At 37.1% G+C, this 15,982-nt stretch overlaps 1 protein-coding gene across 1 annotated transcript; it reads right to left on the minus strand.

Moving 5' to 3' along the window:
* Nucleotides 1–978: 978 nt before the first annotated feature.
* On the minus strand, nt 979–12,073 carry LOC131067774 (probable ribosome-binding factor A, chloroplastic). Its single transcript, XM_058002930.2, has 3 exons — nt 11,490–12,073; nt 5,415–5,588; nt 979–1,453 (listed from the first exon to the last, which is right to left on the minus strand). Exons 1-3 carry the CDS (start codon nt 11,844–11,846, stop codon nt 1,253–1,255), a joined length of 732 nt encoding a protein of 243 aa, XP_057858913.1. The 5' UTR covers nt 11,847–12,073; the 3' UTR covers nt 979–1,252.
* Nucleotides 12,074–15,982: the final 3,909 nt, after the last annotated feature.

Raw genomic sequence — 15,982 nt, forward strand, 5'->3', positions numbered from 1 at the left:
TTTCTTGAGAATATTTAGTGGAGACACTAAATCGCACCTCTTAAATATTAGTCGGCTAGATATTAATCTTTGTTTGCCTCTTCATATTCTTTAATTGCTGTCCTTCCTAACTTGACGAGTGCAGATTGAATCACTGCATTTTATAATGAATCACCATATCATTAATGGATTGCTGTTTCATTCTTTATGTTTACTATCTGAAGCTTAATAATAACACTGCTGAATCTACATGGATCATTGCTCATACTGTTGATTTACATTGATCGCTGCTCATAATACTTCATCTTCTCGTCATCAATACGCTGCTCTATTTGTTAGCCATCGACTCTTTAAGATCGCTATCCATGTTTGGATGAGGTTTGCTGTTGAACATTGTCATGGGAGTTAGCCAAACAAACAAATTTAAATCTTTAATTTATAATTTCAATATGTTCTTTATTGCCAGAGTTGTCTTTGATGGAGATCACCTTCAATTCAATTCTATGTTTATTAGCTGTGAATTTAATCTATAATCTAAAGCACTGATTATTAATATTTTATCAAACAACAACTGTCTTATTGTCTCCTTAACCAGTAATCAGTCTTAGTAATAATGAGGCTGTAAGTTGTAACAACTCTGCAGTTTAACACTTCTTTGACATTATGGATTGCTTGCCCCTTCCCAGCAATCGGATGGGGACATTATAGGTTTGCTTCCTCAACCACCACCTCTAGAAGGATCAACAATCTAGGGGATGGACTACCATCCAAACTGAATATCATAATTTTTTAGATGGCTTTTATAATTTTTGTACTGATTGGCTTGTTAGACAACACTCAATATCTCTGCCCTGTTTGAATGATTTTCTTTTCAAATTTAGAAAGTTTTGTGTAAATATTGGTACTTACACATTAAATAAGACCAGTAAAAGCTCAGGTTTTAGCAGGGGAAAGTATCATAAAGGAATGCAATCAAACTATTGTGCTCGCAAGAGGGCAAACAAGAAAATGCTCTATATTGTGAAAGCATGATAATTACAAATAATATTACCAAAACAACCAATAGCGTAAGAGAGAGATTGTAATATTTACTCAAGAAGAATTTGTACAGTCTATTTTAATTGTTATGCTTTAGCACCAGTTTCTTATTCACCCCGTCAAGTAAAAAGGCAGCCATGATTGACTCCGACAATAACAGCGATTTTTTCTTTTCGTAAAATAGAATACTCAACATCCTGCTGTAAAAGGTGGGCAGTCCAGAGAGTAGTGATAATCATCTTATGTATATGAGATCTCCATCATCCTCATCGCTTTCCCATTCTTCATCCGATGATTCTGTTTGCATCTCTTCTTCTTTGGGATTTGATCTCATCTGTCTTGGGTGTATGTCTTCCTCAAGATCACTATTTGCTGATCGGTTTTTCTTTTCCTTCATTTTCCTCTCCTGTTTAAGCTCTTCCAATATTGCATTTACCTGAGAAGATTGAACAACCCATTAAATCAGTTCCAATAAAACAAAGGAGAAACAATTGCATTGTTTCTTTGAAAATGGTGAATTCAAATAAATTGCTCCACTCGATTCCCCCTGGGAAAAAGGCCAACAGAATTAAATTACACAAATTGCAAGTAAACTAGTCAATCCCTGAGAAATCAAAATAGATTTGGCATAAGAATTGGAGTTCAAGACCTAAGCAAAAGATTACAAAGTGAAACATTTATAGCAATCCCTAAAATTTGAAGAACATTAATGATGCAAATCAAGACTGGAAAATAGCTTCTTTAGGAGAGAGTATAGTTTCCATTATCAATCAATCAAACATGAACATCAATTTACCAGATACACAACATCATTCAAGCAGCTCCACAAGATTAAGTGATGCATAGCCTTACTTCACAAAGTTCCTGCTTACCTGTGCTAGTTATAAGGCCTACTTCGCTATTCATTATGCACAGTATCTCTGACAAACATATCTACTTTTTTGAGCTGTCAGTTTTGCTTTCATTTTGAAAAGACTTCGTTCATGGTGAAGGAACCCTCGCCTTGAAACTGCAAACCAATACCTTTGCCAAGGGCTAGAACATTATGCATTACTTAAATGTGAATTTTTAACACCAGGATTTGCAATCTCTTTAAGATAATTGTTTCATGCAGTACCATCTATTAGATATTACAATGGTTTATGCATTGCTGTACCCTGTTAGTTCCTCTAAGGTTTAACACAGATTAAAAACTTGTCAAACCAGCAAGTGCTTCTGAGTTTTTGTGGGTACCAAGGAATTCGCCCACTTACTCAAAGGCAAGTTCTGGTGAGTCAAGACATGCAACTTGCAGTGAGTAACCACAAGTACTCAAAATGTTTCTGGCTAAATTTTTTATGGCTCGGGTTTACAATATTTTTGTTGCTATGGTTTCTGATATTTTTGTAGCAAGGTTTCTGATATTTTCACAGCTAGGGTTTCAAATATTTCCTAGTTCCACCCATGCCTGCTTGCAATCCTGCTCTACCCATGCTCCACATGCCTGTGTGCTGTCTTCCCTGCACTGTGCCAGCTCCTGCTCTGCCTATGTGCTGCTCTTCTTGTATCTGCTCCTCATTCAGCCCTAGCAAGGTTTTTCACAGCGAAAGCCCTTCTCCTTTTATAATTATTTTCAATCAAATTACCTTTCAACAGGGATAGTCAACCTTCCTCTTTTTTAAATCATTTTCAATCAAAAACAACCTGCCAACAGGGATTATTAGCCAAAACAATTGCTGACTGATTTGAATGCATGGCAACTTTTTGAATTTTTGACTGTTGAGTGTTGATGGCAATATTGTCCTCCCTTTTATTCAGATCTGATAGAAAACATTTTTCCAAAGTTCTATATACTCATTTCATATATATTTTGTAAATTGTATTTTGCATGAAATTTGCGTTTGTAGTTTTTTTAATAAAATTAAGTAATTTAATAAGCTGATTTTTGCTGAGTCGCAAGTTTTCAAACTATGGTCTTGATTTCTTCTGCCGCAAGTTAAAGCAAGTTAAAGCAAGAATATGAATTGGATTGGAGAAATAGTCTTGATTTCTTCTGCCGTGGATACTACAAAGCAGATCATTCACAAAAACAACACAGGGTAGTCAAAAAGATTGCCAATACCTTCAGGCAGAGAACTAGAATATAAGTTGTTGGATTGAAAGAACATACTAGGATGCCAAGAGTCACAAGAAACTCTAGTTGCTAACAGTAAACAAACTAGGATATATGGTGTGTGACATCTCTACCCAAAATATACCTCATAAGCAGAAGAAAGTTCACACCCAATTTCAAGCACAAAAGAGAACAGGGGGATGTAAGATCAAAGAGATCATGACCAGAAGCTCTTGCTCCCCACATATATATGGTTCAAGTTACGCAAAACCAATAATTGTGTGAAACCATGTTGCAGGTGTTACTCAAAGATCAGTGGTACTGCATCTTGCACTCTTTAAAACAATAATGATCTGTATAGCAACCTTTGAAAAAACGTAACTTAAAAAAATTGTTCAAACATTTTGAGATACAATATTTTGATTGGGTACTCTAATTCTTCTTTAAAGTTTGTTTTTAAGTTTCAATCATTTTGGCTTTAATTTCTGTTATAGGTTGTAGAGACCCGTTTCGCCTCTAACAAAATCATCTTGAGATGACTTGTGAAAGAAGAGACACACTTTCTAATATGGTGATTAGCCAAAATTGGTCTATATGGAAGCAAAGTAATACTACGAGGGCAGAAAAATTAGGCAGAGGATATTAGATGACTCACCGAGCCCATTTTGAGCATAATTCGCTATATTGACATGGACAGGCCTTGTATTGGAGAGATATATGATGGCATCAACTCAATGCTTGAAAAGATGAAGTGCATCATAAATGCAAAAGAGCACGTCCCTGAGGAGACTTTCTTCAAACAAGTGCATGCAATTGTTGAAGAAAGATGGAACAAGATGACCACTCCATTACACCTTCTTGGCTTTGCATTGTCTCCAAAATACAACAACAATCAGTTTCTTTTTGGGCCAGGAAGGCTTGCCCCATATAGAGGTTTTGAAGTGGTTGGAGGGTACAAGGCAGCATTCCTCAGACTCTTCCCTGAAGATGAATTGCGAGATACAATTACAAATGAGTTCATAGATTTTGTGCACTCAAATTGTCAAAGTGTTGAGGCACTCCGTGATAGGTTTAGGAAGGATGCTCATAGTTGGTGGTACTTTCATGGCCAATTCTTCAAACAGCTGCAGCCCCTCACAATCAAAATTTTATCACAAGTTTAGTAATTAATGAATTTTATTTTTTAGCATTTAAAATTTTATTTATAGTTTTTTAATTTTTTTTAAATTCTATTAATAAATGTGTAACTTTGATTGTTTATTTTGTCTTCATGGCTAGCTTATCTGCATTAGATATGAATTAGTGCACATATTCTTTCATCCACTCAATAAAACGCAACAAATTGCACTCAAAAAGAGCGGAGAACTTAGTATATGTGCATTCTAACTTGCGTCTCCTTTCACAAAAACAACATGACTACAAGCAAGGGGAGACGAAGATGTGGGATATAGAGTCAGAGCATGCTGATTTGCATGCTTCCACTTCTCAGCATATTGCATTTGAGGACTCGGAAAGCGAGCACACTTTTAGTGTAAGTGGCACTGGCACTACTTGTGGTTCATCTAATGCTCCTGCATCATCTAATGTTGATGATGATGATGATGTTGATGATGCAAAGAATCCATATGATGATTAAAACTTAAAAAGTTAAAAGTTCCAATTGTTGAAACTTGAATTTGATAGTATTATTTTGATATTGAACTTGAAATTTGAATGAAGAATATTTATCATGTATGTTTTAAAATTTAAATGACATTCAAGTTTATGGTGGTATTGTTGTTTATATGATACTACGTGATATTCTAATCTTGATTCATGTTTCTAAAATGTATTGATTACTCAATTGTCATAGGTTACAGTGTTAATTTGTTAAAATACAAAAAAGAAAAATCTTAAGGAAAAACTGATGCAGTAATTATAATCATTCATATTTTTGCATTTATATGCCTCTTTCAAAAGATTTCAACCCTACAAATCACCTATAATTACCTTGCAGTGTATATTCATAATTCAACTATTTCTTGATATTTAAAAAACATAAAACACACAAATTTTCTCGAAGCTACTTAATTCAGTTGCAGATCAATACAAATTTAAAAATGTTACTAAACTGACCAGATTTTATATACAGGAAATTGCTAGATTTTTCTGAGCATTCACATAAAGCATGTATATTACAAAAGTAGATAAATCAGATCTGTCCCAATTATAAGTATTTATATAAGCAGAGCCAGGCCTAAGACAGTTTATCTTCATGTCAGATTTATAAATTATTGTGTTAGGTGCCATATAGAGATATGTATACCCGGCTTCCTCGTTCTAGTGAATCATCCTTGATGAAACGAACTTCAGGGGTCAACCTCAACTTCATGCGCTTGCCCAATTGAGATCGTACATACTTATTCTTTGCTTTCAGACCTTCCATAGCTATCTCTTGTCCTCTATCATCGCCATATATAGAGACATAAACCTTTGCAACCTGTGTTCAGAAGAAAGATGAATTTTGGACATCCCAAACACCAGACAAATGAAATTAAATGAGATACATCATTCATTGCAGCTATTATAGTGACAACATAATGTTCCCATTACCAAGCCACAAACAACAAAATGGAATAATAAAATGTCCCAAAGAAAGTTGACAAAAATGAATCTTTATCTTCATTCAAGTCACCTTCTAAAGCTGTTCTTTTTGGTTCTAACTATGAACAGGAATATCATATCAAAGAGATCAGATATTACATTCATCAGACCTGTGGTGTTAACAATTTATCTACTGGTATTCAAAATGCCTAATTGCCCAACAGAAATCCTAATTCTAAATCAATCCAGGAGCATTTATTTCAACACACCAAACAATTGTCAAGGCTGATGCCATCAATAATTAAATGAAGAAACCGAAATCTATTTATGATCTCATAATTGCGATCTACTTAATATTTCAATTCAGAATCAAATTACTGATTAGGAATGAAAAGACATATGAACAAAACAGGAGAAGTGGTGTGTGATGTCCCTCCTAAGGACCTAACTGTCACGCCTACCTCTGCTGTTATGATATCTGTGTTTATTCCTTCTGTGGAGAGGTTAGCAAATCCGCATTTGATAACAAATTTAGCAATTCACATTCTCTAAAACAAACTGGAAAAAAACATATAGGCATTTGCATATATATATACCTGCTTCTAGAACACACTAAAGCTTGTTACAATCATACATCTATCAGACCTGAAAATTTAAGGGTGATATAATGCCCCAATTTTTAAGGCAATGATTAATAAAATTGATTTTTATTAAGTTGTCAAAAAAAAAAAAAAAATCAATGACAAATTATATTATTAAAAAGTCGCTTTATTTAATAAAGTTTTTTGAATTTTCTAGAAGATTTAAGGAGGTTAAATAAGACCTTTCTAGAAGATCCAGCTGAACCTTTAAAAAGAGATGAGAGCAATTCATTTGGACATCTTGGATTCGATATTTCTTTCAGAGAATTTTGGAGGGCTTGTTCTCCAGTTTCACCGTGCCCTAGGACAAAAACCCTTGGGTTGTTTGGTTGGTTGGACAAAAACCCAAATCAACCCCTGGTGATTTCATATCAGGATTCACAGTTGCACTTCAATGGTCAGATTGTGAGGATTTTAGAAGTTTGGGTACTCTTGCATATTTGGAGGAAAAGGCACAAAGGGTTGCAAGCTACAGTACCCGCTACAGTATATCTGCTACCTGCTACAGTACCCGCCACCGTTGTTATCTTATTGCAGACATTGAGAAAGGAGTGCAATCTGCTAACCTGAAGTGAAGGCATCTGGATGTTTACAGGGGAGTTCCAGTCATTTCTTGAAGGCTTCATAGGCCAAACCCTAGCAACTCCATTACGGATTAATAATGATTATAAGAGAATTCCAGTTGATGGTGCAAACAAGTATATTCAGTTCCAGATTTCTTAATATTCTGATTTAGTATTATTACAAGTAATTGCATGAGTTTAAGGTGCCCAGTCGGAGATATTGATGTGTGAAGAAGTGCGGATTTAGAACAGTCATTGGTTATGTTCAGAAATCTCTTTAAAGGTGCAAAAATCAGGGTAGATTACGTTCAGTTCTGCCCTAGTTTGTAAGAGGTAAGAATTGTCCCATTTTAATGACTGGGAATTCTATTTGGTTTGCAAGCTAGAGTGAAATCTGAGTTTCACAGTAATGCCTGTTTGCTGGTACAACTGGTAAATTAAGTACAGGAAATAATAATGTACATGACAATGCATACCAGACACGGCAGAAAATATATCTTTATTTGCACATTCAATTATTACAGAGAAGAGACCAAAGATGGTCGGCCAAGGATTACACTAGATCCGACAATACCATCCCCCTTCCTTGACAGTACATGGCATAATTAAAGAACCCGACGGTTGCCGAGAGGTACACAACCGTCAACCAACTGACACATAACCACCCGGGACTGACAACCCACTCAATACAATTAATTAATACCTCGTCGGATAACAAATATTATCAAACATAACAATAGGCAATTTATGCCGACAACAATGCCCTTTGTATGAATGATGCAATTTCTCAAGCACTGTGGCTGATGACAGACCTGCAGATTTAGAGACATATGTACTCAGATTTATGTTCAAAGTCATTCTCAGACTTCTGTATCGTACAGCAGCCTTTCATGACAATAAAAAAGGTCAGATTTGGATTGTTTAAATAAATTTATTTTCAGAATTATGGTTGCAGATTTCATTATCAGAATTTTACCTTGTCTTTCATTAATGAATGTATGTCATTTATACCAAAATTGCAAAAGAAAACCTCTTAACCTAAGGAAGCATGCAAAGTGTTTGACAAAATGTGTATGAGGAAGAGTGCATAATCGTTTGGTGATAGTTTAAGGGTTTTTGCAGGTGAGCTATCAAGTTACAGCTAACAGTAACTGCACATAAGTCAGCTTCAAAACCCTACATATGGTTGTCTGAGTTGGCTTGCCCTTGGTCTGTTGGGCCCGCCAATGATGAGAGGATGACAGAGGTCTAAAAAAGTTGCAGACCTTAGTACAATGCACATAGAATTCGGCCAGTTGCTATGCCCTCTGTGGCTGATATCTTCTGATGGATTGGACCTGGAATAGGCGATCTGAGTTGGAAATAGATACCTGAACTCACCCTCCTGTGGATATGTATTCCACCCAGTGCACCCAGCATCTGCGTTGGATATAGATGCCTGCACTCACCCTCCTGTGGATATGTATTCCACCCAGTGCACCCAGCACTAGATTTTGCATTCATGCTGAAGGCACCTCATATCCACCTTTCAATGTGAGCCAGGCCTTATATCTTTTTTTATATCTACCCAATAAACCTTAGCAAGGTCACCTCATCTTGGATCTGCACTAAACCTGTTGCGCTGGCCCTGGTACTGATTCAAACAATGATGATTAGATCATTCAAAGCCCTTCCTGTGAATGAATTGCTTTGCTAAAAGTGGCAATCAGGTGCTGTAGCTGCTGAAATGTCCTATTGGTAGATGAATTGCTTTGGTGTGGCAACTAACCTTCCCATTGTGAAGTATGATTTATGGAGGCTAAAGGATGCTGCACTGCAACATAACTAAGTCTTGATTAAATACAGCCAGCAATTCCCAATCAAAATTGCCTAGGCTGTGGTGTGGGGGTTTCATCCCAACCTCAAGGGTTGAGCCTTCAGGGGGTTTCGGTTCCTGCAAGGCAAGTTAGCTGAAAAATGCAAACTCTCCAAAGAAATCCAGTTGTGTCCTCCCAAAAGACCCACCATTTAATTCTATACCTATTGGAACAATAGCTAAAGGCCCAAAATTGGCACCACTTTTAAATTTGAAATGTTCACTTTATTTTATTTTATTTTTTATTTATAATTATATTATTTATATTTTTATATTATATAATATATTAGTGTTTTAAAAACACTAAAAATAGGGCAGGACTAAAGGGGAGGAAAAAAAGGGACATGACAGTCCTCCCTTCCCCAAATTGCTTGCTCTCAAGCAATGACAAATCTGGGAGCTCCATCTGCTTCATGTCAACATCCTGAGTCTCATTAGCTTCTCTATACCTATCATCCTGAAACAACCTCCACCAAAGGAAGTCATGCATGCACGAATGCGCCAATACCATTGAATCACCAAGAGGAATCATACCACATTGCTCATTACATCCAAACCCCAACTCTGTCAAGTGGAACAAACCCTCCTAAGAATCATCATGGAGTCTACTCCATCCAACTCCCCCTCAATAAAGCCTCCTACCCAAAGCATGTGAATATACTCCTTTAACGCCAAGGACTGCCCTAAGAGCTTACCACCTTGTTCCTATTGTACCCATGGGATCATCTCATGCGATCAAATTATCCCAAACATTTGTTCCATGACTAGATCCCTAGGCTCCAATGAGTCCCATAATGTCACTGTGGGCTGGTCCCTCCAAAGTGTGACACAAATCAGCTTGCATGTAAGCTGAAAAAAGTCATAACAGCCACAAGTCACTCAAAATTCCATCCAAATCAGCACTAGGATGGTTAGGACGATGGTCTCCAATTAAGGAAATCCTCTACTAACCTTCTCAATTCACACTAATGTGCACCTGTCCATGACTGAAAACATTAAGACCAGTCATAGAAAATTGATGTAACAGCTGCAATTTTGACAAACCCATGCAGAATTCAGCAATGGGTAACCTTACAAGGATTGAAAACTCTCCATTAGTCATCACCAACTGGAAAATACTCCTTAAAAAACACATTCTCAGAATTTTGTTTACTGAATTCATTTCATAGCACAGTTTCAGGGATGCTTGGCCCAAATGTTATCAAGTGTAAACAACCACCACGATACTAACCCCAGTTAGCAGCATATTTTATGAGAGAGAAAACAAGGAGCTTCAAGTTAACTTTACACAATTTTGAAACCTCTGAAAAACAAGCAATAGATGTGTTCTAAAAATCTTGAGGGAAACCACTTGCCTTTCTTTATTACACAATATCCACAACACCTTGAAGAAGGTGGCAATTTAGATGTTCAAGTATATAAGGCATATCAATGTCGAGGAAAAATTGTTTCCATAGTTACATGTGATTTGCTTACTTCTGAAATTTTATGAACAGAATTATCTGGTTAACACTAGTAGAATGGTTTACCATGTCAGAAGTAAGATGGGTTATGGATATCTCACTAAAGAATACAAATGTAGTAGACACTTTAACAGTATAGCAGGACTGTACAGAGAAGGGGCCTGGGTGACTTTGTTCTAGAATGTTGGGGCTACCTGAAGAATGCTCCCTTGCACCCCTGGAAGGACATAGTGCTCCTTCCTTGATCCAATCAAATCCTATTTTCCTGGAAACTGGTCTTATTAGACATTTGAGAGCACTTCTGTTGGCTTCTATTGTATTTCATGAGCAAATTGTGAGACCAGGGAGAACTATGTTCTTCATTTTATAGGTTTGAATTTTTAAAATTGCTACCAGAGATTGATGAATTAGAAATATTGTACAGGGGACTGTCATATCATCTGCTTATGCCAGGCATGGACATGAGGAAGAAGCCCTTGTATAATTCTTCAAGATGCAGTGATCTGAAATCAAGCCGGACCACTCCATTAGGTTTATGGATCATATTTTAGAAGACCATTACATGCAAATTAAAATAGAAAAAACAAAATTTTCACTAAAAAACTTCCTCCAAAGCTGAGGTCTAACTTAGCCGTCCTAACAAGTGTGGATTAGCATTTGAGCCTTGTGCCTACCAGCCAAAAATCAGAATTAGTATTGGGTCTTTTCTTCCAGTAAATGGTTCCTTCCTATAAAGATCAGGCAGGTCTATAACTCCAAATTTTTCACCCCAAAATCAAAATTGAAACGCAAGTTTCTTCCACCATATCACTGATTTGTTGGCTCCAAGCTAGCATGGTAAGGTACCCATATACCTCCTTATTTTCTGCCAAAAATCAAAATCAGAATTTGGGTTGGTTACACCAGATCATTGATTCTAATCTCATAAGGTCGATTACCCTTATAACTTCATATTTTCCAGCCCAAAATCAAAATCAGAATTTTAGTATCTTCCGTCAGGAATCCAATCTCATAAAATCAGGTTACCACGAAATTCAAATTTCCTAGATGTGTGTCTATCAAATAGATCAAAAGGCCAAATGTTGAACAGGAATCCCCTAGTACATTTCATAAAGCACAATATGTCCGACCAAGTACTGCCGGAATATTATAATATAAACCCAGCTTCCCAAACAGACAGTCCATATAATATATGCACAAAGCCATCCCACAAAAACACATATACAATCAGATACAACATTTGCTGAAGCATAGCATAATATATTCCATACACACCTGCAGGTCCCTTGAAACCTCAACATCACTTATAGTTGCCAGTGAAGTCAAGTACATATCTGCACCAAGGGCAGCCTCTGGAAGAACAGCATGCTGAAGCACTTTGTCCCTGCAAAGCATGTCTGATAGTTCTCTTCTGATTTGTTCAGCTACCATCTGGACTCTTCTTGGATGCGCCATACATGTAATGTGATTGTGTCTTTGGATTCTCCTAAACTTGGACTCATGGGGATATATGGTAATTGTAGATAAACTTAGAGAGGTTAATGCTGTGTGGGCATTAGCTGTAAACGTGTGAAGAGAATGGGGAATTGCAGGCAATGAAAACATTGATGCCTGATGAACCAACAAACCCATTTTCAGACCGTGACAATGCTGAATTGAACGGTATGAATCAGTTATGGAGTTAAAACAGTGTTGGGTTCACCATTGGCTTCTGAGACCAGTTAGCTGTGGGATAGGGAAAAAAGTTGGGAACGCTAAAGTGGCTCAAATAACGGGTGTTGGGGACCGTGTATATTCATGTCCAACAGGGTCGAACCTGCGCCAGGCTTTAGGGGCTTCCATATTATTTTATTTTATCTGAATTCGGAAAAGTATCATGTTTCAATTCGCTCCGTGTAAGTATTTTATTTTGATATGCTAAAAAATTAATACTAGCATTTAAAGGGTGTTATTAAAGGTTTAGATAATATAGATATTTATAAGTTTGTTGTTTAAATATTGTATTTTTTATGCATGTTATTATTATTATTATTATTATTATTATTATTATTATATGTAGTGTAGTTAATTGGATTATGAATTTTTTATATTTTTGGATTATATAATAATAATATTATAGTAAGTGTGATCTAGTGGTTAAATATTTTTTTAAATATTGTAAAAATAGAATTTGTTTTCTATTATGGATGATTAAATGATTATTATTCAAGAAAATCTTTGCAGATTGATTATTAGTACATTAAAATTGTGTATAGCATAATATGTTGTTAGATCTAGAGTGTGCTTGATCAAGCTCTATAAACTTTATACAATATGTTTTTAGATCTAGAGTATGTTTGACCACATTGCATATAATTATGGTAGTGATTTGATAATTGGAATTGTACTTAAGTAAAGGTTAGAGAACATATTTTGAATATTCATATGTATACATCAAGAGGCATTGAATATTTTGAGATTGTACTCATTACCTTTAATTGAATTAATTTTTTTTTATTTAAGTAATTTTGTTTTGGTGTTCTTTGATGATATATTTATTTGTAGCAAGATGTAGGAGGATCACATTAGGCATCTTGATGAGGTGTTGGGCATCAAGGAGGCACAATCCATGTTTGCCAAAGCTTCTAATGGCCTATGAAGCTATTGCGTGAGGTTTCTGAAGAGGTTCCCATAGCTTGGTGCATCTCTTACAAATCTTACAAAAAAGGGATCTTTTTGATGGTCGGATGAGGCTCAATGCACTTTTCAATAAACTTAAGGAGGTAATGAGTACTTGTCCTATCTTAGCATTGTATATGGTGAAAAGTGGAAACAACAATAGTTGAAAGACTAAATGAATTCAACCACAAAACCCTAGCCTAACAACAACAAAGATCCACCATAACATATGAAGATTACCTAAAACAATGAAAATCAAATGAAATCACAAAGATTATACCATCACATGTACAATAGGGTTTGGATCTCCATTCTTCCTATCTCCATTGATTTTGCTTGATATATTTGCTCTCAAATTTTATGTGCACAAGAGCTCAACAAAGAATGGAAATGTGGTTGCAAGTAGGATTGCATATGAAAGTTCAAAAGCGTAGTGTAGTCGAGTAATCATCGGGGTTGATAACGAAAGAAGCATCTCCTTATATAGAAGACACTATAAGAAATGGAGGGATGAGATTAAGAGGTGTAAAAGATAAATGGTCGGCTATGATTAAAGGGCAGGTAGAGAAAATAAGAAAATAATGAGAGGGTAGGTAGTGTAGGAATTAAGAGATGAATGACATGTGTCATGGGTAGAAAAGGCTAATGAATTAATTAATTAAATAAATATTTATTTAATTAATAGAGGAAGTGGGATCAATTAAATAAATAAGATAATTATTTAATTTAGGAAAAGGGTAATTTAAATAAATAAAGGTATTTACTTAAATGAGAAATAAGGCTAGAAGAGGATAAATGAATTAATTAAATAAATTTAAAGATTTATTTAATTAATAGAAGAATTAGGCTAAAGTAATTAAATAAATAAAATATTTATTTAATTAGACAAGACAATTTTAGGTGTCTACATTTTGCCCCTCTTTGAGATAATGCAGCTTGTCGCATTGTTTCAAAGAAGATAATATGAACTAATACGAAGTTGCCCCAAGATGGGAATGATATGCCCCCTCGAGAGATTGGATGAAAATGTCTGGAAAGATCGCAAACAATCTCTCAATAAGAAAGAAAGGCTAGAAAGGATTGACCAGATAAAGTGACAGAGTCACGGGATAAAGAAGACTGACTCGGGAAATAAGGGCTAGGGCTAGGGCTAGGGCAGTCTATAAGATAGACCACGAGGGGAAAACATCCTCATTGTCATCCACACATCCAAGAGATCAGAGTGCAGAGAGAGAATAGAGTAGCAACAGTCAGCAGTGATGGCATTGGTTCACAGATTCGATCGCGTTCACCGATTTCAGAGGCCAGCAGATGCAGGAGAGTCGGTGAGTACCACAAAACCTCCTTGTACTTTGTCGCAATAAATGTTGTCATAAATGCACGCTAGGTAGAGCAATAAATGCATTTTAGAATATGTCAAACAAGGTCAAAAAAATGCTAAGACACATCTGTGCTAATGCCAGGCGCATCTAGATTAGCTAGGTGCATCTGTGTTTGTGCCAGGCATGTCTGTGAATGAAAAGGCGTCTATGTCAAATGCGAACGCGTCTGCGTTGTGCAAGCGCGTTTGTGCTATGTGGGCACCTCTGTGCAAAGCATAGGCACGTCTGTGTATTTCAGGCACGTCTGTGCAGAGCAGGCACGTTTGTGCAATATGTAAGCATGGTTATGTCATGAAGGCGCATTTGTGTCTTCTAAGTTGAATCGGCAGTTTTGTGATGAACATACGTTGTCGATTGGATAAGCTACTGAGAGGATACACTCAAGCAGGTCCTCTAAGGAAGACTAGGATAGCAGATAGGGCTAAGATTGACAATTCTGTGATAGAACATACATTGCCAATTAGGAAACTACTCAAGAGGATACAGTCAAGCAGAGGCCCTAGGATAAGATAGATCGAGGCACTTTGTGATGAACAGGGAGTACCAAGGCAGAGTACTTTGTGATGAACAGGGAGTACAAATATGAGCAACATTTTGTGATGAACAGGGAGTACAATCATGAGCAGCACCTTGTGATGAACAGGGAGTGCAAAAACACATAGTACTTTGTGATGAACAGGGAGTACCACTGGGATAAATAGCAACAATTTGTGATGAACAGTGAATGTCACTAAAATAGAAGCAACACTTTGTGATGAACAGTGAGTGTCATTTTGATGGAGTATCAAAAGCACTTAGGATAATAAGCAGCATTTTGTGATGAATAGTGAATGCCACTTTGACTGACACAGTTGATTTGCTTGATTGCAGGAGTACCTACCTATGTTGGAGTCATGGGAGAGATTCCCATCGACTCAGAGGTTATGACCAGAGCTGACATTTGAGGACAGAGCCGCGATTGAGGTTATGGGTCTGTGATTTATTCTGTATGTGCCTGAGTTTCAGGCGAACATGGGGTTGCTGACTGCGCTTGCTAAGAGATGGCACTCTGAGACATGCACACTCCATTTGCCAATGGGTGAGATGACAGTCACCTTAGAGGATGTATACAGGATACTAAGGATACCAATCGATGGGGAGTTGATTCCCTATGATCGAGACGGAGACAGGGATGCCCTGAGACGAGTGTTTCAAGATCCGGGACTAAAGATGAGGGCTGGACATGTGGCTTGGGATACCATGACATAGACAGGATTGGCGCTACCAGCGGTGCTGAGAGGAGTGATCAATGGGTTCCTGTGTCCGGATAGGGCGACATGAGGACTAGCTGTGGGCTGGGGGAGTACATTGGAGACACTGGTGACACAGCATACCAGATATGCCTGGGGACCGTGCGTGCTGGCGCATTTGTATTATGAGCTCTATCAGTTTGTATACCATGGATCCGTAGGATTGGGCTGTGGAGTGACACTATTACAGGTATGGGCTTATGAGCATCTGTCGGTGACCCGACCGATACATTTCAGAGGCAGGGGCCATGGGCGCAGTTTTGTTCACTTATATGATATGATTACCTCGCAGTCGCGGATCAGGAGACTTGAGCACTGGCATAGGGTCATTGACAAGATTGACACTGTGGTATGGAGACCATACTGAGAGTGCGAGGAGTGGGAGGATGAGGCAGTGGAGTTGCCATACACCTTCAGGAGTAGGTATCTGATTGGGCGG

This window comes from Cryptomeria japonica, chromosome 5 (genome assembly GCF_030272615.1).
Source record: "Cryptomeria japonica chromosome 5, Sugi_1.0, whole genome shotgun sequence".
Taxonomy (NCBI): domain Eukaryota; kingdom Viridiplantae; phylum Streptophyta; class Pinopsida; order Cupressales; family Cupressaceae; genus Cryptomeria; species Cryptomeria japonica.